Genomic DNA, 23,677 nt, shown 5'->3' on the forward strand with positions numbered 1-23,677 from the left:
ATGTAAGGATAAATCCAACTACTTGCATCTCAATCACTCAAATGAATTTCAGTATAAACTTCAGTTTTCTGCAGTGCCATAAGTATCACCTTTGACAACTGCAGGCGGTTGCTGTATAGTTAACAATGGTTATATGTGACTGTGGATTGGTTCCGGTGCAATACGAACTTAGAACTGACTTCAGAGGGTGTAGCACAGTGAAGTATACCAGATTTCAAGATTTAGCATACATTCTGCCACCTGAACATGCAGAAAATACCAATTTATGCTATATATATTAATAGTGCCAATCAGTTCAGACTTGCAACATTCTGTAGGGTATCGGCCACCCCAAATAAGGTGAAGCTGGACACACTTTTGGTGGATAGCTTTTTTTGATAGTTTTAGTATAAAGTTTACAAGCAGAAAAGTTTTAAGAACAGTTAAGTACAATAACTTTGAGTCTCATAACAGGCAGTTCATTGTGAACTGAAGGTGCTTGACTCATCCACTCCAGCTCTCTCCAGAGCCAAAGACAGCAGCTCCTTCAGCTGCTCTCCCAGTGGGGGAGCAGAGTCTTCATTAAAGATTGTCCAGTCGAATTGTACTCCTTGGTCCAGTCCACACTCTGACTCCGCATCATCTATTCCTGTAGATGAAGAAGGGAAAGGGGTCGATGTGACAAACTGAGAAAAGTGTAAAGAACTGAAATGAACTACACTTCTCCCTGTTGAGTTCTCCATTCTGCCAACGATAAATGTAGGATCAACAATATAAACTAGTTGGTTTGCAGAAAACATTGTGCACAGTGAACTAGATAAACAATATTCCAGTAATATACAGTACAAGATCCAGTGGTTAACAGAGAACATCACATACTACAGGCCCAGAAAGGTAAAGTTGTCTGATGAAACTGTTCTACACCTGGAAGGTCACCTCTGTCATGAGGCCCAAAGGCCCCAGGTTCAATTCCCACCTCCAGCTGATTTAACATTGAAAGTGTCTTTGGTGAAACACATCAGCTACAGGAATGAATGGAAATGCAAGTCCTGTCATGGAGGCTATCACAGCTATATTCCTACTGTTAATAAGTTCTCCAGTTATTACGGTAAAACTTGTTAGCAGAAATACAGAGAAAGGGGGGGATATGTGACTCCACATGCCTGCGGTGAACTCCCAGCCCCTCTTCCTCCGCGTCTCCTGCGAGGCCTCCACCCGCACACTGCGGCTCTGGCTCGGATACTCGCTCCGGAACCACTGCAGGTCCGACAGGCGCCGGGCGTCGCTCACGATCTGCGCCCACGGCCGGAAACGGAAATGATGGCACGTGAGAGGAGAACGCGCCAGTACAGCGTCACTACGCCACTAATGACAGGCACTCTCACCCACACGGGCCGCGTTGCGCTCTTCTGCGCCAGGCGGCAGAAGAAGCCGGGGTCGCGTTGCCTGCGCTGCTCGCCCCATGCGATCATGTCCGCCCGGTACTGCTCCTTGTAGGAACCCGGGCCCAGAAGGAGCCCGTAGTCGAGACCATTCTCCTGCGGGACAGACGCAACAGAACGTCACCGGCTCAGTCACGTGAGGCTTCTTACAGCAGCGAAACACACCGCGGGGTTGTGTCTGCAACGATTTAATGGACGCCAAAATAGGCGAAATAACTAGACTGTGACACTAGTGAAGCCTGACCTGCGCGTACTGCTCTTTGAGCGGCGCCGACAGGCGCAGGATGCAGCACAGCTCGGGACCCAACCTACGAAATACAAGCACACTGACTTCAATTAGTCAGCGTAGCTTCTTCTAAATTAAAATAATATTTAAAATATCACACGTGCACATCTGATCTGAGGAGGAGCTGCCGCCGGCATCCGTGATTCTTCCACTCACCGCTTGTGAATGAAGTCGGTAACGTAGTCTTTTCCAGACTTTCGCTTTCCGCTGAATAAGAGTATGAGTTTTGGAGCAGTTGTCTCCATCCACTACAGCTATGAGTCCGCTTTCTGCAATAAACAGTAAGCATCACCACCCCCTGCCTGGCGACATAGTCGAGGAGGACCATTCAGTCACACCACTGATGTGGAGGTGGGGTGTTTACCGTAACACTTCGATAATTCGTGTATCGAAATATGACGTAATTAACTGTTTCGTTTGTACAAGAGAAGTTATAAAGTACAAAAATACAACTTTTCCCCTTGTTTTTTAATTTTACAGGTCAAAATGTATGCGTTAGAAACATTGGGACCTACTTAAACGCAAAAACCTGATGACCCGATCACTAGGTCTTACGGTAACATCGTACGACAATTGTGCCACAGGCGGTAGGAATCGAACGCCTTTACTCCTGATAACCAAGAGGGAGGTCGCAATATTAATTGCAGTTAAACCGATAGGAATTTGCATTGACTGAAAAAGAGCACATAATATAAATGTAATTGATTTTCTGACATAATAAAAATACGAAAAAAGTATGTTATTTAATGTAAATACTTTTAAAAATCAAAGTTCGTTAAATTGAAACGTCCCTCGATCTTCTGTAATAATAGTATCGTCCAGCCAACTCGTCAACTTCTAAGTGGTTACAGGTATGATGGAAAGGAAAAGCGAAACAATGCGTACTTTCCTTCTCTTATTACATACTTTTGAAGATAAACGTTTAAAAAACAAAAAAAAAAAACAATGCCGTTGTAAAACGAAATACTGTGCGCGTTTTTACTGGTTTTGACAAGTCAAGACCAAGTCAAACAAGTAATCTACGAATCACTCCTTGTTGTTTTTACTAGCATTTTTCCACACTGTCTGTCCCAACTTTTTTTTGGAATTGGGGTTTTAATAGCACTAGTTGAACTAGTTAGTTAGCCGGTTAGTACAATTAACATGCTGTGGTTCAAACATGTTTCGTTCACATCGTGTTGCCATGTGAATTTGTGCACTTTTTGTGATTGACCTGTTTGGCAGTAAAATGTTTTTTATGACTCGTTAAAACGTAACTTCATAGGCACTATGCAAGCTTTAGGGATACACAGTACAATCTTGCACAAGATAATTCTGAAACAGTTCTTATAGTTTAAAATAGTGAGAAATGAACTAATCCCATATAAACCCCTAAAATGTTAGGTGTCAGATTCCGTTTTCTTTATGGAACCAAAGAAAATGTTTAAATTCCGTATTTATTTAAAGCTGGACACAAAGGGTTAACTCACAGTCACAAATGACAGTTCTGTAGTAGTTTAGAAGTTCATTCATTCATTCTGAAGATCGTAGAGAATATTGGTGGTCTTCGTAGCTCGGGTTGATGGTTGAGGTGTTTGGTTGTTCGCCGAGCTTTGCATTTAGGTTGCAAACATTTCACCACCAGTCGAACAACCGAACACCTCATTCAATCTGATGCGCAAATAAAGAGCTTTGGTTGTTTTACACTGTTACTCTTGGGAGACTCCTATATAACAAGCGATGAGAACATGGGGTCATTGTCCGACTTCCAGGCCTGTCCCGCCTGCGGTCGGCCTCGCCTTCCGTACAGGCAGGGCAGCTTGTGGTTTGCCCGCATCACCACAGCGACATTGCAGGATTCTGGCTTCCGCACCACTTCGCACCAGTCTGGGTAATCCACGGGTCGTGGGCTCCTGCGGGCAAGGCAAAGGACAAGAGCAAGTGGTTTCGCTGGGCCATCGGTATTCCACACCTGCTAGAAAAGTACATCACAGACACACAGTTTTATGAGACTAAAATGTGAGGTCAGTAATAATCGCGCAGAGTTAAACTAGGTTCCGGGCCTCAGCGGCACTCATAGCTGAGTTTTGTGGCACTGACAATGGTGCGAAGATGCAGCTGTTGCAGTATGCAGGCAACTGTTACTTGAAGGACTTTAAAGGAGAAAGTAGGTGGAAAAGGTGAGGGGACATGGTGGCACAGCAGATTTGACTGGCTCCTGCTCTCCGGTGGGTCTGGGATTTGAGTCCTGCTTGGCGTGCCTCTCCAGTCTGGTGCCGTGTGTTGCCGGGCTAGGCTCCGGCTTGCCGCGACCCTGCTTGGAACAAGCGGCTTCAGCCAGTGTGTGTGTGAGAGAGAGTAGGTAGAAAAAGGATGTTGAGGTAGAGGACAGTGAGGTGCAGGTTGGTGTTCAGGAGAGTCTTACGGGTCACAACAGCCCACTCCGAAAGGCTCCATGCAGATGCACTGGTAGCAGTCCTCGGTGGTCCAGCTCTCCCCTATCCCGAACAACTGGCCGTGATGCTCGCAGCTTGCTGAAACCAGGCACAGGGCAAAGAGAGCAGAAATGGTTTCATCTGACAAGGAGTTACAGTCAAGGGGTGATGTTTAATTCAGAGCTTAATCCATCTAAGTACACAGTTAATCTATTTATGCTGTGTGTAGATATGGACAAACAGAATCCTAAATCATATGGATTTACCCACATTAAGATTGTTGGAAAGGAAATGTTTGTGTTCTACAACCCACATCTTGTTCCAGCTCATCACTTTTGTCATTTGAACACAGTCAAGTTATAATAATGGACATAAATAAATCTAGCAGTTGTAGCATAAACATTAACAGTGGTAACGTCTCTTTAATTATCCAATCTAAATTGCTTGACACATATCTTAAGAATATTTGAAACGGACACTAAATGTTATACAAACATTTTCAGATTATGGTAAAAGAGCAGTATTAAATGGGCCACCGTAACTAAGGAAACTGGATTAAGCTTTATTATTTGAATTGTATGAGTCAGACATGAGTGTTGAGTTTGGGAGCCACACAGATGCAAGAACATGCACTGCCTCTGGATGCCTAGGATGATGGATATGAGTTTGGGCCCACCTTTGGCATTGAAGTAGCACTCCCCACTGCTGTAGACTGAGAAACAAGACAGGCCAATGCTCAGCATGTAGATGGCTGCCACCAGCATCTGCTTCTCTCGCTGTACTTTCCACATGGTTGTCTGTCAAGGGAGAAGAATCCATTCAGTCCCTTTGGTCTCTGTCCTTTTCTCTCTTTTCTCCCTTGTTTCCTTTCTGTTTTACCCTCGGCTCTTTTACTTGGATATTTTCTCCTCGCATAAATGCAGTCAGCTTCATTCTGAATTCTTTGCCACAGATATTGAAGCGGTTTGTAGTAGATGTGGATAAGGTAGTTCACAGGGTAAAGTCAGTGCTGCAGAGTTGAAATGACTCTCAGCGAGCACTTGCATTGTTTTCTTGGAAAAGGAGGCTGTGGAAGTGGTTTACAATTGCCTTCTTCCATAAGAGTCTTTGGTTTGTCAGCATGGGGAGAACATCTGAGCACCACACGCCCTGAGCCGCATTTGAATCTATGACCAAACGCGTAGCCTGAGCTGCACCACTGTGCCCTGGTATAAGGTACGTGGAGATTATAGATACAGATTTTTGCAAAATTTTAAATTTTTCCATCTCCAGTCAACTATCTTTTGTCTTACAAATACCAGTTTTAAATACCATTCACTCCCTGAGCTTATTTCACCTTCTGTTCTTCTCTGGTCTAATTGGTCTTCAAAACACAGACTTCTGTTTATCTAGTGTCTCTGGTGAAGTACAATACTGTGTTTCTTCCCATCATTTTCTCCTCTTATATGCGTTGTTTTAATGTTGGTCTTTTTAATATGATAATGAATATCAGATTGATTCTTACCTCGGGCTGCTGTCTTTTTATGTGTCCTGTCTTCCCTCTCCTTTCAGTTTACCTGCCGACCGCTGAGCTCATGATGTGCGCTGCGTCCACTCACATTTATACCAACGTTCCCCCTCCCCTTTCTTATCCTCAACGTTAAAACCCACCTTCATCTCTCTTTTCCTGCTTGTGCAGATTGTCTGAGCACACACTCTGTGCACAAACACAGATAACGTTTCTCCAGGAGGCAGCGATTGTGCTTTCTTCATGTCTTTCAAGTGGACATAGATGTTAAACAATCCGTGGAAAAATATCAGTTGGCAACTGAGCAATTTCTACATTGAGTTAATATGTCTTTTTAGGGAGCTGGACAGAATCTTCCAGTTTGTTTGGTTGCTGCAGAATACACTGATGTCTTTAATGTTACTGTATTTTTCATAAAAATATGAAATTCATATAATAAGACTTACCTGCTTATTCGGTTTAACAAAGAAATGAAAGCACCACATTTGCTCATGTGCTTTCAGAAGGGTTCTTTCATTTGCAGAAGAAAAGATTTAGGTTTAGATGTCTTCATAAAATGTCCATACCTGTGTATGGTATATATGTATGTGTATATAGTATGTACATTAAATCTAAATATACTGTTTGAACACATTTAATTCATTTTACATTCAGTAGCATTGCTCCAGCCAGTCATGAATGAAATTCTCCTTAACACAGTTCCCCATATTCATTTGTACTTTTCGTGTCACAATTTAAACTTGAGAAATAACAGCAGGAGGGAATATGTTAACCGATTTTACTTGTTGCACAATGTATAGTGTGGGTTTTTTTTTCTGTGTGTTTGTGTCTGAGCTTGATTGTGAGGAAAACGTGTATTCACCTGGGTCAGCTGTTCTTTGTGTGTTTATTTTTGTCTGCCGTGTTTCTTCGTAAGAGGTGCCTCGTATGTGCTGATAAGACACCGTTGTATACAAAACATACGCGTAAACTCAACAAACATATGTAGCAAAGAATGGTTTTATTGCACCAGTCGTGCGATCGTTCAAGGCTGCAAACAAAACAGGCGATGTTAACACACTCTGCTGTCCACACAAAGACGCCTCGTTCGACACTCGCTCCTAATGCGTTATAAAACTTATTAGTAGTACACGTTAATTATTTTGTCATCTTCATCATAGTATTACTGTTCTCTTTCAGGTTAAGCTCAAAGTTTCTATGTGTGTAAAGATAATTCCTTGTATTTCAGCATGTGAAGGCCAATTTGTCAAAGTAGGCGAACGTAGATATTCTGTTTAATTTTGTTTCTCTGTATTCAAATGTAATTTGAAACATTTTGGTTGATCACATCCCTGGTATGGATACAGTACTCTATTTCCCACTAGATGGTGTTACAACATAAACTGAATCATAAGTACTTCCTGCTTATTTGTATCCCAGGTCTTGCAATGCACCTGAACACATCACCAGTGATGGAACCTGGGGTCACTGGGTGTTTTGGGCCTTTCATCATCTGACACCCTCTCCTAAGCGACCCCACCAGAATTGATCAGACCTCAGCCTGCATCCAGGTTGCATTATCTCGAACCCACAGCTCACCTCTCCTGAGTCACAACCCTCTAGATGCCCTCTCTGCTGCCTCAGTAACAACTTTTATAGTCCCTTTCTCTGACTGCCTGTTGTCCTCAACATACTACAGGCTCTGCATCTTACGTAGGCATTCAGAAATTATGAATACCATTTTAAGAGAAGGGGTGGCATGGTGGCACAACGAGTAGCGCTGCCTCCTCACAACACCTGAGCTGTTTGGAGGTATTTGAAACCAGTTTGCATGTTCTCTTCTGTCTGCGTGGGTTTCCTCCTACGGTCCAAAAACGTACTGTTCAGATGAACTGGTGAAACTAAAATGTCCTTTGCAGTGTGTGTGAGTGGCTGTCCTGCGACTGATTGGCTTTCCGTCCAGAGTGTACCCTCCTCGGCTTTGCCCAGTTACTCCGAGATAGGCTCCGGGCTACCGTGACCCTGCTCAGAACCAGTGTACAATGAAAATGGATGGATGGATTTTAACAGACTGCCCTCTATATGGTATAAATAAAATCATTATGAAATTAATTTTATTCTAATACATTTACACAAATAGTTACAAAAAGTTACTTGTTTCTAAAATGTTAATCTAGTTTTCATTTATTGCCAGTTCTTGTAGAAATGTCAGTGTATTGTATGAATAGTTATGACCTGTTCCGAGGTGATTTTAAACTGCTCTGGATTTTGTACCATCAAGCTGTTATAAACTGAGAGAAAAGCTATATACTATAAATGTTATTTGTCAAAAAATGCTCTTGGAGCAATTGCCTCATAATAGACAATTAGCCTAATAATGCTTCAAGCTATAAGATCACATATCCTTAAAATACAATCAATCCTATATATATCTTTATATATCTTTTACATCATACATACATATATACACATTTTTCATATCACATATACACCGATGCAAAAGATCTCATCTGCAATGCTGTTATGCTGCTAGATATATGCAGGATTTTGTAAACTGGGTAAAAGAAACCACTGTGTTCCATTAAATTCATATTTGTTGCTAATGTATGAAAGACTAAATGAAATCAGGCATAAAAAAGAACATAATATTAATCCCTGTCATTAAAAAGTGGCAAATTAATCAATACACATAATTGCTTTTATTCGTGCGTGTAAGGTCTGACATAACTATTTTCTCAATTTGAAATCCAGCTGCGTTCTCCTAATAAGTCAAAAGTAGCCCTGCACACAATTTGTACCAGAGTGCATTATGTTCTCGCAAATCTCAGCAGAAGGACAAATCGACTCGAGCGCCTCCGGTCTGACACTGGATGGGTGGAAGGTAAGTTAGCAGAATCCAGGGAACTGTTCGTCGTGAGGGTCATGTCCCTCCTCCTACTGACACGTCACCCATCCACACAGCACCAGTTGATTGACAGAGTGAAAGGAAGAAAGAGCTCGAGGGGATGTGAGGTGGAGGAGCATCACTTTAACTGCAATTAGAATTTATGCTGACGCACACGAAATCAAAACAAGAAAGCCTGCATTTCAAGCTCAACACAAAGTTTCAGGAATAAACCAGAGATAAAATGTCATGAACGAACGACAAAGAATCCACTTTTCGTGAGGCTAGAAAGAGCAATGCAACATTTCACGCACATGTGAATGTGCAACATCAGTGGCAGGTAATCCAACGTTGAGGTGCGCTCAGGATCTGTAGGAATATGTCTGATATTTAGTTGATTTATTATGCTGTAGAACAACCGAATATCAAACATATCACACAGCTCCTGGCCTGGGAAGGGCCTGTCAGTCCAGTGCCGGTTGCTATGAGCAAGGAGGACAATACATTCCTGACAGATGGCCTGAAAAGTGGCTTGGACCAAACAAAGAGAGAATGACAAACGGGGCAGGTTGGACAAGGAGAACTTGAAATACTGTGGAAATCAAGAGAAAATGCAACGGTTAAGGAATCTGTTCGGTTGCTAGAAAAAGGAGGCGCGCGCGGAATGAGGTGCGGATGTATCTGTACGAAGTGCATAACATCACTGCAGGGCAAAGTGCAGGCAGACAAAGCAGGGGAAAAAAATCTTACTTAACTGGTTCATCTACCACAAAAAATTCCCTGATGGAAAAGCAACACACACACACTGAAACATGAAAACACAGGTGAAAACAGCTGTTTTAAACACACACACACACACACACACACACACTTTCAGGCTCATATTCTCCAGCACACCCAAGGCCAGACTGACAATCTCAACATCTCACTGTGACACACTCACTTGGTCCCGTGTGGTCCAGAGGTCTTCAGCGGTAGCTCCAGCAGTGTTACGTTTATACAGTGTGTGCAGTGGTGTGCGTCTGAGCGCTGCTTTGCTATGAGCTGCTTTTTATGTATGAATTTACATGTCCATATGCATCTGATATTGGGATGGGTAGCAGATCACATTTACTGTGATGTGTGATGTAAAGTGTAGTTGGGTTCCAGACAGTGTAACAGCTGTCTGCTCAGTATTTGTAGCACTGCATGTCTGAGGTTAGATAACTGGCCTGAGTTTTCGCAATTTTAGTGCAACGGTTGGCATTAGAGAAAAAAGTGCGTAGCTTGGCTCTGTGTGTGTGTGTGTGTGTGTGTGTGTGTGCGTGTGCGATTGCAGCAGCTGAATTGTCCGTGAAGTGTTGTGTACTTGCACTCATGGTGTTGGAATATAGTTGTGTGTGTGTGTGAGAGCATTTAAGAGTCAGATTCGTGTCCTGTGTAGCCGTACGATGTGGTGTCTGGGTGTGTGTGTGTGTAAGTGTATGTACAGTCCCATGTGGGACACAGCTTATATAGCCCCTGCCTCTACTGGGAAGTTTCTCAACACATGGACTTTTTCTCTGGCTAATTAACTGCATATTGATTGGCGTGCCCTGTGGCTCTTCCTCCCTGCATTAGCCTGATCAATACATTTGATTTCCATTTGGACATGAGTTCACAGTCACACACATACAGTTAATCACAGCACAGTACCTGAAAATAAACTAATAAACTACTATAAACTACTTACCGTGATTTATGAGTACAATTGCACCGCTGAGAATAGCTCGTAAACTGAATTCTCGTACAATGAGCCGAACTTACCATTAATTGAAATGGGAGAATTATAAAGCGGTCCTGAGCCCATATATAACTGTCATCTATGTTTCTTTATCTGGTCTTTGTTTTTCTTGCCTTATGCCTGTGTTAAAGCGCTCTGTGTCACTGTGTGAGAAGAGCGTGCTATTAAAAAAAAAAAAAATTGAATTGACTTGAATTGAATATACAGAGGCAGGGGGACATGGTGGCGCAGTGGGTTTGGCCAGGGCCTGTTTTCTGGTGGGTCTGGGGTCCGAGTCCCGCTTGGGGTGCCTTGTGATGGACTGGCGTCCTGTCCTGGGTGTGTGTGTCCTATCTCCCTCCAGCCTTACATCCTGTGTTGCTGGGTTAGGCTCTGCTTTGCTGCGACCCTGCTTGGGACAAGCGGCTTCAGTCAATGTGTGTGCGTGAATATACAGAAGGATGAACTTCCTTTCATATTTGGTGCTTGAAATTATAACACAGCTTTATCAAGCTGTTCTCTTAAGTATTTCTTAAAGCTCATTAAAAAGCCATTTCCTGAAGTATGACCAACAAGAAATCACTATAAACTAAAACAAAGTATAATAGCTTCTATAGTGTAGTATAATGTACAGCATACCACACACACTTTCAGAACCGCTTGTCCCATACGGAGTCACGGGGAACCGGAGCCCACCCGGTAACACAGGGCGTAAGGCCGGAGGGGGAGGGGACACACCCAAGACGGGACGCCAGTCCATCGCAAGGCACCCCAAGCGGGACTCAAACCCCAGACCCACCAGAGAGCAGGACTGTGGTCCAACCCACTGCGCCACCGCACCCCCAGGGTGCTGCATACCAAATATATCAAATTCTTAAACTAAAGAAAATACAAGGTAAAGCCCTCACTTAGTTGTATGTTACCCACAATTACTTGAAATCTGAGAACTGGGACACAAGAAAGAAGTTTTTGTTGGCTCTGATGTTGTTTGCACTCTTTGAGGATTCCTCCACATCATTGTTGTCCATAAGGCCTTTCTTCTGATAAGTACATCAAAAGTTGAATGCACAAATTTTACTCCAGGTAAATAGGTATCATAACCCAGTAGTGTTGATGCATGTTGCAGGATGTATTTTTTAGTGGCCACTGTATACTCAGGTGTGAGAAAGTGCATATTAGTCGTTCCTTATGTGACAGAAATTGTCTAGATTGCCCCTGAAAACATATTTCTGCCTTCAGTTTATATGGGATTAACAGTCTGAACTGCTTGTCCTATATAGGGTCATGGTGAGCCAGAGCCTAACCCAGCAACTCAGGGCATAAGGTTAAAGGGGGAGGGGACACACCCAGGACAGGATGCCAGTCCATCGCAGGGCACCCCAAGCGGGACTCGAACTCCAGACCCACTGGAGAGCAGGACCCAGTCAGACCCGGTCCAACCCACTGCACTATCGCACCCCCCGCAGTGTAAGTCACCTTGGTAAATATGGTGTGTGGGCTCATAACACTACATAGAGTTCATTGGTATCGCTCTGGAGAAAAGCATCTGCTAAATAAATAAATGTAAATGTAATATGAAATGTGACTGCCCTCCACAAAGGCAATTCATTGTTATTCTGCCTTCACATGCACTTACCCCCGTTCAGGGCTTCTTTACACACACTCCTCACAGCTCTAACACAGAGGAATTCAAAAACTTTTGAAACAGACAGCATCTTTATTTTTTTCCCCCCAATTTAGTGTTGTATAATTATAAGGACATTTCAGAAAGTGAATAGACTTGTGTTTATGTATTATTGCCATAAAGTTATAAATTATTTTGTAATATTATCTTCTCCATCTGCGAATTTTGCAGAGGGTTACACAGCAAAGTTTGTCAAGTGAGGTCTGGTACTCGGTTTATTGAAATAAGTTTATTTAAAAGAGGTTCCATTCATTGGAAAGTTTGGATGTATTATATGCACTAAATACTCTGCAGTGATCTTACTTCAGCAGGTAAAAACAACATTTTGTGCAAAAATCTGTGAGGTACATGCATCGTGCGGTACCAAAGTGATACCATAATTAAGCACAGTGGCATTTTTGATAATGTAAACCTCTCTCCCATCTTCAGATTCCCTCCTCTTTCCTGCTCCATCCATTTCCGTCATCATTGTTTCATTTTTATTGTTCCCAGCCCACAGAAACAATGACCTTCTGGAGTCAGCTGGGGCGGAATAGTGGAGCTCTAATTGTCTCCCTGATTGTACGCCTGGGGCAGCATGTCTTCTGGCCGGAGCAAGGGACAACGAAACAGTTGGGGACACGAGGGTGATCAGTTGAGCGGACGCAGCCAATACATCGGTTGACGTGCATGCAGGCCTGCTGGACGAAAGCAGATTCATCATTTTCTGTTTTTTTACTTAAGAGTAGAGAATTTTTTCTTTTTTTTTTTTTTTTTTTTTTTTTTTTTAACATTAGTACCCTTGACCACGGTTCTTCTGCTGAAGTGATACAGTAAGAATCCCTGATCGATAATTTAATAAGAGTTACTCATCCAGAATTAGAAGTCACCTTGAACAAAGGCCTCAGCTAAAGGACAATAATACAAGCATAAAAAGAACAACCAAAAAAAGTCACCAGTTCAGATCAAAATTGGGGTTTACTTTTTACTCTGCGTATGTCTTGTTCTGTTCTGGGAGTCCATGTAAAAATGTATAAAAACACATGCCAATAAAGTTACGTATGAAACAACTAAGTTAAGAACAAACAGCAATTAAATTAAAAGTAGAAAAAAAGTGGGATTTCTTTCGTAGTCCGAGGCTCCCGGCTGGAAAATCCTCTCGCTGCGATGGGTACTGAGGGACTGTAGCATATGCGAGCAAGGTGACACCGTGACAATGATGCAGAGTGACAGAGAGGGTGCCGACACGGTCAATACGAACGACGCACGCGAACACGACCGTAATGCAATGTAGGAGCCTGAGGGAGGTCGCACAGAGAGACGGAGCAACAGGCAAGGTTAATGAAAGGGCTGTCAGGGTGGGATTGTTCAATATGGGCCCATGCGTACAGGACAGTGCCTGTTATATTAGGCAGTATGCCGCCCCACAGCCCTAACCCTAAAACAAAACCGGGTGAGAGCAGAGGTAGAAGACACGAACGGCACCGTGTCACCCTGTAAAGAGACTGACGCTCTTGGGCGTGCTGTTATTCACTTCACATATTGGGGCGAGTTCCATATCTCTGGCATCTTCATCTTTGTCTTAAACATGAAAGGAAAAGGATCCACCTCGTTCAGCCTGAAAGAGCAGAGAAATTGACCTTAAGTCCGGTATGCGCATAACTAACACTCCAACAATACACTGCTGCGAGCCAGCCTCTCTCTCCGAGAGACACTTCGAACCTTGTCAGCGAGACAGGAGAGTGATGAAATCGCTGTAATAGTCCACCGCTCCTGCGTGCAGCGTGGTTAATCAGGTGTGGGCAGCTTGCCGTAAGTGAGCCGTACTTACTGCTGGCCGAGCGACAAAACATCTAATGGATGTATTTAATGGTCATGTTGGCTACCAATAGATGGAGCAGGGACTGTCTGCTAATAAAATGGTCAGCTAAGTACGGCTTTATAATGCTATGAAAAACTGTATAATTACTACGTATTATTAAATTGAATTAAATTAACAAAATGGTAACATTAAACAATTATTTTTCATTTGAATGAGAATTCAGATTCCAGGAACTAAGGCACAAATACTTAGAAAACAATTGCCTAGGGAGTAATTATGTCACAACAATTATCTTCAACATGCAGGAACACAGTGATTATTTTATTCTTGTATTTCTCCGCAGCTGTCGTTTGGGAAAATGAAGGATCGGTTAATGACTGGCTACAGATGAACATGAAAGTTGGGCACGAAAAGGATTTTAAAAGAAGAAATCTGTGCCGCTACGCTTGTCGGACTGTTGCCCCGCAAAGCTCATTGAAAGGTGCCAGGGTGGGATCCTTGTCATCCCACGTACAATGCGTTCTTCGGCTGTCCCACCTCTACTGTCCATGATGATACGATTCTACTGCTGAGCCTCCTTCGGAGTTTCTTGTTTGGCAGCAGGTTCTGCAGTTTTCCCACACATTTTCCTTGAAAAGAACAGTGTTGTCTGTCTTTGGAACTCAAAGTCACAATTGGCAACCTATTCAATTTCCATGCTAAATATTTTGAATAAAAAGAATCAACAATCAATCAAAGTCAAGTTAAACCACATTCATGTACTGCATACTAAACATTGCAATCTACTGCTATGTCACTGAGCTACGTTCATATGAGTGCTGTAACGTGGATGTCCTGTTTAATTCAATTTACGTTTCAATAATCACTTCAGTTTTACATTTACTACGTGCATCAGGTTAACACTTGTACAGTGTAATAAATGAAGGCTGCGTTGAACTACGGGTAGTTCCCAAATTATGACATGGTTATAATGTCTAAGGACACCACTCCATCTGCTGTACAACATCGGTTGGCTCCGCTGCCATACGGAACCACAGAAAAGAAAAAGATTCTGAAATTAAACTAATAGTACAGCATGAAAATGCAATACTGTACTGTATTATATTTATTATTAATATTCTATATTAATATTATTTGAACATGAATAATGTGTGGAATTAGTGAAAAACTTAAAGCCCTATTATACAACATAGTATTCATGCATGCTAACCGTTTACAGTCTATCCTTATGGTGTATATGCAATACAGCATAAGGGGGTTTGCAACTTACCAAAAAGTCGACTTACAACAAGGTTGTTGGAACGAAACCCTGTCGTAAGCCGAGGCACACCTATCTACTGGGTTAAGGAAGTGTTTACGGTATTACGGTCCTGTCCGAACAGGAGCACGACCCACCCTGGTCAAGACCAACCATGGTACTTACATTCCATCGTCTGACGTTTTCTCCACAAAGTTGCACATATTGCTGTGTCCTTCCAGCTGCTTTTTGAGGTTCTCGATTTCCTTAGCCCATTTTCCCTTCTCCCCATTGAACCATTCTGTGCAAATCAGGTAGTTTGGGTCAGTTTGGGCCATAGGGACATGTTAGTTGCAACATGAGAACAAAACATGGGTAACTGACAGAGAAAGCAGCTCACTGAAACAGAAAGAGGTAACATCTTCCAGTCAAACCTTAACAACAGGATGCGATCTGAACTGGCAGTGGCCGGTCCTGGCCTCGGAGAGCTGCAGGGCACACGCTACTCTTATTTAGACAGCACGTAATCTCGCCTCCTATCCCGGGTATGCGGCCCTAATTTACATGTGTGCACTAAAACCTGCTCGACTAGGACGGGCCAGCCCTGATCCGAGCAGAGCGCAGCGAGGAACGTTTCCTCCATCCCACTGTTTACAAGCTTCAAAATTTGCTTACATTTTACATGAATCACATGATAAAGTATGACATCACCGAGCAGCTATAAAACGTTGTCGTTTAAAGTTATGTACATTGCTTGACAATTATTAACTCTTCCGAAAACTGACTTCTTGGATATTTGTGATCTCAGATATCTTATATGCTCAAGGAGAGTTACTTCACAAAGGAACCGATTCATGTATTCTTGTTAACGTTAACCTGAGGATTTTTACGTTGCAAATTACTAATTTAAAAGGGGAACTTTCTGAGTGAAGTGGATACTAATATGCTTGCAGGAATTCACAGAGAGGCAGCATATAAATAGCCGGTAGTGTAGCGGTTAGTGCCGCCGCTGCTTTTGGACCCAAAGGTCAGAGGTTTGAACCCCACCTCCTGCTGTAGTACTCTTGAGCAATGTACTTACCCTAAATGAAACATCCCAGGTGTATAAATGACTGTAAGTACATTAACACTAAGTCACTTTGGAAAAAAAAAAAGCTAAATTAATAAGAGTGTAAATGCAAGGTGAAACACAGTACTGTATTCACAAACAGCCTGCAGTGACCTCGAGCTACCACCAGGTGGCAGAAAGTGTTTTTAACAAACACGTCATAATTACTTCGCGTTCAGGCTTTATTATCGGCGATACATTTGAAAGCGAAAGGAACTTTTTTTTCTTACCTTGTAAGCGTTTATTTTCCCCCTCCAGAGCTGCTGTTTCATCATTGCTCTCTTTCTGTGAAAAGAGTGGGACAGAGTGTTTCTTCAAGACTGTCAGAGAGCTGGTGTTCTGCTCTGTGTGTGTGTGTGTGTGTGTAAGCTGGCACCTATGGAATCAGACGTTATTCACCTTACTGTACCGCAGCATCACTCATCCCATGCTCACTTGCGCGGCCCCACGAAGTTCCCCGGTGAAATCGTTCACACGTGCAGCGCGGGCTGCCGCACACGCACAGCCTCAGGCCGGCTGCGTGTCAGTGATCGCGCGCGCACACCTTCCTGGCACACACTCGCTGCCCTCACCTTGTCTCCTTGGCAGGCGTCCATCTCGCCCTTTCTGCCATTGTACTCAGCCTGTTCTTTCTCCACCGCCGCGCTCAAGTCATTCATTTGCTTCTGGATCAGCTCCACGTCCTCCTGCATCGCGGCCACGTCGGCCTGGTACTCGCTCAGCACATCCCGGCTCACGTGCACCTTGGTCTCCATGTAGGAGCCGTTCCTGAGCAGGGACTCGTGCTCCTTGTGCTTCCTGTACAGGAAGGCGCCAAAGCCCAGGCTGCCCAGGAGGGTGCAGACGACCAGCATCCCCAGCCACTTCATGATGGTGATCTACAAGACTCAAGAGAAGAGGCAAGAGGAAGTCCATGAGCCTGGCAGCCTGGGCTTCGCGTTGGCCTCCCTGCCCTGGCTGCTACAGGAACCACCGTCTGACTGTGACACACAAGTCTTCAACTTCAAGTCCCGGTGACCGGACCCCACCCCCCCACCGCCTCCCGTCCCGGCCTGCCCGCTTAAGGCTGCGAGTCGTGTTGCCCGTTGGCTCTACACACCGCGACACCGACACTCACACTCACCTGTTTGCTCGCTCTCGTCCGGTGTGTCGCGGAGGAGAAGCAACGGACCGAGTGCGGCGGAGAAAGGAAGCGGGAAGAAGGTGTTCTCGTACTGCCCACCTGCAGCCTCCGCTCCGCCCCTGTCCCGGCGGCGTCCAGGTAACACGCAGGCACACACACACACACACACACACACGGACACACACTCACACGCACAAAACACGCCGCGCCTTCGGTCCGACACACGGCTCGCATCCGGAAACCCGGCTATATTAGCGGAAAGTAAAGCTGTAAAGCAGCGCTTCTCTGACTGAGGAGGGTGAGTAAATACGGGCGCTACGACGACCGGCGACGTACCGCGCAAATTATTATGTCGAGGAAATAAAATAGTCGGGCATATAGTAGAGCGTCTGCAAAGTTTAGTTTGTTGTGTGAGCAGATGGTTAAGAACGGCGCAGGTAAACGTGGCTCATTTCCCACTTCTGACAACGTCGTGTAAGTAAGTAAGTAGGTGACGTCGTTGCTTGCTTGGTTGGTACTTTTTTTGTCACAGCAGCAGAGCGGCGGCTGCTGGAGCCGAGCGAAACAATAAAGAATCAATAATAAATCCCTGGTGGCTGCCTCTCCAACAGGTGAGTATAAACTTAACCGGGCAGCGCTGCTCTGAAGAAACTTTGTGCTCAGTGAGTTCGGACATGATGATGATGATGCCGGCGCGGCGGCGCCCAACACTCACTCACTGACTGGTGGCTCCGCGCCGCGCGTGTCGGATGTGGGACAAGGACAAGGTCAAGGTCCTGTCCTGTCCTGTCCTGTCCTCTCCTGTTTTTGTTTGTCCCCTCCTTTCGGCACGTCCACCCGAGCGCTCTATATATTCGGTCTCCGTCCACACTGAAACACACATGCATGATGGCAGGAAAATTCACTTCCTCGTCGTGTAGCCATTTTCCACCTGCAGCAACAATAATAATAACGCAGTAAACAAAACTATAACTAAAGAAAGGCGACGACGTGTCAGTCACAGAGAGAAAAAAAAAGTGAAGCCAAAACTATATTTTTCAGGCTCCTTCGTAGATCTGAGAACAGCCGTAAAACAGATATTACAAAGAATTGAGTATCATCTTATCTTTCACACCGCGACTGAAATACACACACACACACTTTCTGAACCACTTGTCCCATAGGGGGTCGCGGGAAACCAGAGCCAACCCGGTAACACAGGGCGTAAGGCCGGAGGGGGAAGGGGACATACCCAGGACGGGACGCCAGTTCATCGCAAGGCACCCCAAGCGGGACTCGAACCCCAGACCCACCGGAGAGCAGGACTGTGGTCCAACCCACTGCGCCACCCCCCGCGACTGAAATACTTTGCTTTAATTCCTGAATGACGCGTGTTGTGATCGGGGACAGGAGGAGGGACGAAGGAGATTCAGTCTCCTAGGAAACATTTCAATACTGTCAATTTACCACGACTTGCTGGCAGTCATAATAACCGGACAATAATTTATTCAGCCAATTATGTAGATAACGTATCTCGTGTTACTTCCGCACTTGGACGAATTATCTCGTGCCGCCTTCAGTCACACGAATAGAGTGTGGAACGCCGCCACGTGTCACGTGAGTTTACCATAGTATCCCTGGACGGTAAGTTAGCGCAAGTGCGGAGGACAAACGGGACAAGTGACCCCGGCGGATCCTTTTCAAAAAATAACTTCCTGATCATTTTATGCGTTAAAACGGGGTTCCTTACGGGACTGGAATAAAAAACGAGGCGGTTGATGAACTGACGCTTCCTGACCTCAGTCTGTCTGTCGCGCTGGAGGAAGAAAGGCTCCATAGAAAATAAATGTAAATACAAATGCAAATAATGATCTGTTAGCACACTTGTAAAATAATAAGATGCGTAGCCTCCCCGTGTGTGTTTTCGCTCTGTTCGAGAGGGTGATTTTTACGCTGCTGTCCGACCGGGGGCGCGGCGGGTAGCGCTGGTGCCTCACAGCTCGGGGTTTCCTCTGGGGGCTCCGGTTTCCTCCCGCAGAGCAAACACGTGTTTCAGGTGGGCTGGTGAGCCTGCATTGTCCCTAGTGTATGTGTGTGTGTGTGTGTGTGTGTGTGTGTGTGCGCGCACCCTGCCATTACAAGGATGTTACCACCTAGATATTGTTGACACATGCTCTATTTGCGCTGGATCATACAGGACTGACCTGATGGTACAGTGAGCTCAGACAGAAGAAGTTAAGAAGTTAATTTTTTTTCAAAACAGAACTTGATGTGTAACTTCTTTCAGAACTTTTAAGAACAATCAGGTTCCTAAAACGGTGGTGACTTATGTTGGAATTGTCTTGGTTGGCACCTGTAGCAACTGTACTCAGCTACCTATAATGTACGTACTATAGGCTTTTGTTCCGACTGGTCAGCAAACCGCTGAATTCAGCTTATTGTCTTGACCGAACCATTTAATTCACGTGTTGACCTTCCAGCAGTGTAAGGAGAGCTGCACAATCTGCTTTTCATGAGCGAAATTGAATAACCCTGCACCAGGGTGCCTGTCACTGTCCCCTTGCCCCATAGAGGCCGTGGGTTTCACTCATCCACTTCATATCCCGTGCTTGTATTTATACCTTCAGTATAACATGCTGTCATATATACAGTGCTGCCACATTTGAATGAATATAGACACATTTCTCAGCTACTTTTCATTGCATTTAAGGAATTTAAAGTTACAACAGTTGCTCATGGTAGGACAATTCGGTGCTAATAATGTGACCGAAAATCACTGTTTTTGCTGACTCCCTGTAGGTGGTGTAATGAAGGAGGTGTAGCATTCCCATTACCATATAAATGTTTCTACACCACACTCAGATTTGTCTTGTTACACCTACCCAAAATACATTATAGATTTGACAAAGGTCTGGCAGATGCAAAGAAAAGTGCAACGAGAAAAAAGGTGCAGAATAATGTGTGTCCGCATTTGCATTCATACGCTATACAGTTGAGGGGTGAAAGTAAACGTGTGGGAGGAGAACCGAGTAAGTGAGCCAGGGTGTTTCTCTCCTGGAATGTTACATCCTGTCAAACCAGAAGATCTACTTACGGGTGATGAGAATGGAGTGACTGGGGGACGGGGAAGTGCTGTGGAATCCAGGGGGAAAGGGGGAAAAAAAAAAAAGAGTAAAAGGTGGAAGGGGAAGGTTATAATCTCTGAGCTGGAGGCAGGCATGTACTGACTCAGAACCCCTGTCCCTCACACCTCATTCTTGTGCCTGTTTCTCCACAGCATGGCGCGAGCAGCCACGGGAGTGGTCTTCATCTGCTTCTGCTTGCTGGCATTCTTCATTTTCCAGGCCTTCCAGAAGGAGCAGGCTCTGCGGGCAATAAAGGCCAAAGTGCGCACCGCTGCTGAAGAGGTGCAGAAGAAAGAGGCGGAGATAGTGCAGGCCAAGCTGAGGATCCAGGAGCTTAATGCGATCCTCTTGCCATCCAACACCAAGAGGGATGGCCTGCTTCAAAAGAGGGATGAGCTAAGCAAGAGTATAAAAGCAGTTGCAAAAGATCTGGAGACCTGCAGAACTCAGAAGGTACAGATTTATCACAGTTTGTGGAAAACAGTGAGTGATGCTATAGATGCTGCAGCAGAGTGATTCACAAGCTATTCTGCTGCACGTTGTTGAAACGAAGAACAACGGACCTCCCAAAACCCATCCGATTTTCCCTTTTGCGTTTCGCGTAAATGTGGTATAATTTTAATCCATCATCCTTATCTGGTTCAGTTCATCAGCATTCACAGAATTTGTCATTCGGTAGTAGTGATGAAACACTCACGTTTTTTAACCGCTGGTCATAGTCAGGGTCGCGGCACTTATTGCGAAATCACCGGGTGAAAGGCTGCAAGGTAGACCCTGGACAGGACACCAGTCGTTCACGGGGTTGTCACATACGCACACGCTGTCACACACTGCGCTCAGTGCAGACTGTCCAGTTCACCAGAAGTGTGGCCTTGAACTATGGGAAGAGAGGGGTGCAAACTCCATGCGGACCGAGATGGATTCCAACATCCACTCGAGCAGCCCGGTAATGGAACATGTAGTGAAGTACTGTGTTTTGACGTACACTCAGCCGATGGAATTCTGAATTTAGGGAAATATGAATACCCTCTTTTTGTCTACTTACGTTTGTTAAGGAAGAGGGATTGGGACCTGGGTCCTGTGAATGCAAGGGTGTGGCTTTCTTCGGTATGCTGCCTTTTGCCTCTCAATATTAATTTTTGGAAATAAACTATAAACATGCCGGCCAGCACTATGGTTCAGCAGGCAGTGCCCGTGCCTCATTTCGCTTAGGCTCTGAATTTGGACGTAGGTTCAGATGCAGCTCCGTCTATGAGGAATTTATTCGTTGTCCCCATCTTTCACTGCCACAGTCCAAAAATGTTATTCGGGTGAATTTGTGACTATATTACATATGGCATGTGTAAGTGAATGTGTGTTACAGTTTTGTAAGATGGACAAATGATTGTTCAATGCAGTCCGTCCAACATGCTAAGTCACCCTGGGTAAAGGTGTCAGACAAATACTACACAGAAACTGTTGCACATCACTTTACAAGTAGGCAGCTGCTAAATGAGTAAGTGAAACCATTATCATGGTTATTTAAATAATTAAAATATGTTATTTCATTAGTACCCTTACACAACTGTGAATAAATCCTTAATTTTGCAATCAAATGAAGATCATCTAGCAATGAACCTTTATTACAGCACAGCCAAATGCTATGCAAATTTGACATAGACAATGATCTTTTGAACTTCCCATCATAAACATGTACAGTGTAAACCATATTATGCCAATCCTGGGTACCTCACCAGCTGTACTTTTGGGATAGGCTCCAAACCATCATGACCAACCATACACTGGACAAGCAGTTTTTTTGTAATTATGGATGGATAGATGGATGGATGGATCAATGAATTAATGAATCAATGAAGGGGGTGTGGTGGCATGGCAGGTTTGGCCTGTGCCTGCTTTGTGGCAGGTCTGGGGTCTGAGCGCTGCTTAGGGTGCCTTGTGGTGGACTGGCATCCCGTCCAGGGTGTGTCCCTCCCCCTGTGGCCTTCGCCCTGTGCTGCCAGGTTAGGCTCCGGCTCACCGTGACCCCGCTTGGGACAAGCGGTTGTAGACATTGCAAAAAACTGCACTGATTGAATGAATGAAAATGTTAAAATATATATTTTTTTGTTGCAAACTTTATAAAATATGGTGACATTATCATTGTCATGCATACAAATGCCTTTACTTTTGGTATTTTATTTGTACTAATCTTGGCTAATAAAAATTTAAACCTTTCTCTGCTCTCTCCCAGACAGAACAAGAGAAGAAGAAGAATGCTGCTACTGAAACCATCAAAAAACTGAAAGGTAACATGACTGTAGTAGTTTATGCATAAATTAATGCATAAATTGTACTTTTTGCTGAGATGTACGTCGCTTTGGACAAAAGCGTCTGCTAAATGAATAAATGTAAATGTAATTTAGGACAACAGTAAAAAGTGCAGAAAATGCTTATAAATGCTTTTATGAACCAAAAGAGCATGTTGACACTATGCAATAAATATTTATATTATATAATATAAATATTATTGAATAATATTTATTGAGAAGGCTCATTGCAAAGTGGCTTTAACACCGCAGGAGTCTTTGTGCAAGCATGTGAGCTTCAATAACACTACAACACAATTTTTGTTCCTGGGTAGTAAGTGTTATTTACTTATTGCTTATGCCTAAAAAGTATAGAAAATGGATATTATTCCTAGCAAACTTTGCTTTTTTGACCAGAGACTGATGTTTTCAAATGTACCCATTTCCAATGGAAAAAACGGGCGAATTTGCACATTTTCATTCGCATAAGGCTGAAAACTGCGTGGAGCTGGTTGAGACTCTGGTGAAGAACTAAGGCAAAATAGGCTGCAGGATGTCCCTCAAAGTCCATATTCTTATGATTATCTTGATAAGGAGGATATGGGAGCGTATTTGGAGGAGCGAGGCGAGCGCTTCCACCAGGATATGCTGGACTTTAAATGGCGCTACTAAGGAGCACATAATGAGAACGTGATGGGAGACAATGTTTGGAGGCTGATTCGTGAAAGTGATTTAGGGTATAATCGTAAATCGTAAAAACTACTCACTTCTAAATCTTTTGTGGTCATTTTTTGTATAACTTTAGTATAAATACATGTTAATTTTGATTCATATGTTGTTTTTCTCTGACTTTATGTGAATGAAAATGTGCAAATTCACCCGTTTTTCCTTGGAAATAGGTATGTTGCAAAATATCAGTTCCTGGTCACAAAAGCAAAGTTTGAAGGGAATAATGGGCATTTTCTGTACTTTTTAGGCATAAGCAATAAGGAAATAACACTTACTACCCAGGAAGAGAAACAAAGGAAAAATGTGTTACACGGTGTGATGTGTCAATTTCTAAATATACAACGATTCCTATTTATAATTGTCTGTGTCTCTCT

The 23,677-nt window shown here is 43.9% G+C and overlaps 2 protein-coding genes across 2 annotated transcripts; both read right to left on the reverse strand.

Moving 5' to 3' along the window:
* Nucleotides 1–8: 8 nt before the first annotated feature.
* pmvk (phosphomevalonate kinase) lies at nucleotides 9–2,421 on the reverse strand. The gene is made up of 5 exons (XM_018737088.2): nucleotides 1,864–2,421; nucleotides 1,666–1,729; nucleotides 1,365–1,517; nucleotides 1,143–1,272; nucleotides 9–628 (listed from the first exon to the last, which is right to left on the reverse strand). The coding sequence occupies exons 1-5, from the start codon at nucleotides 1,950–1,952 to the stop codon at nucleotides 459–461; spliced, it is 606 nt and encodes a 201-aa protein (XP_018592604.1). The 5' UTR covers nucleotides 1,953–2,421; the 3' UTR covers nucleotides 9–458.
* An 884-nt stretch (nucleotides 2,422–3,305) lies between these two features.
* On the reverse strand, nucleotides 3,306–5,037 carry msmp1 (microseminoprotein, prostate associated 1). The gene is made up of 3 exons (XM_018736740.2): nucleotides 4,798–5,037; nucleotides 4,112–4,220; nucleotides 3,306–3,599 (listed from the first exon to the last, which is right to left on the reverse strand). The coding sequence occupies exons 1-3, from the start codon at nucleotides 4,910–4,912 to the stop codon at nucleotides 3,413–3,415; spliced, it is 411 nt and encodes a 136-aa protein (XP_018592256.1). The 5' UTR covers nucleotides 4,913–5,037; the 3' UTR covers nucleotides 3,306–3,412.
* Nucleotides 5,038–23,677: the final 18,640 nt, after the last annotated feature.

This window comes from Scleropages formosus, chromosome 18 (assembly GCF_900964775.1).
Source record: "Scleropages formosus chromosome 18, fSclFor1.1, whole genome shotgun sequence".
Taxonomy (NCBI): domain Eukaryota; kingdom Metazoa; phylum Chordata; class Actinopteri; order Osteoglossiformes; family Osteoglossidae; genus Scleropages; species Scleropages formosus.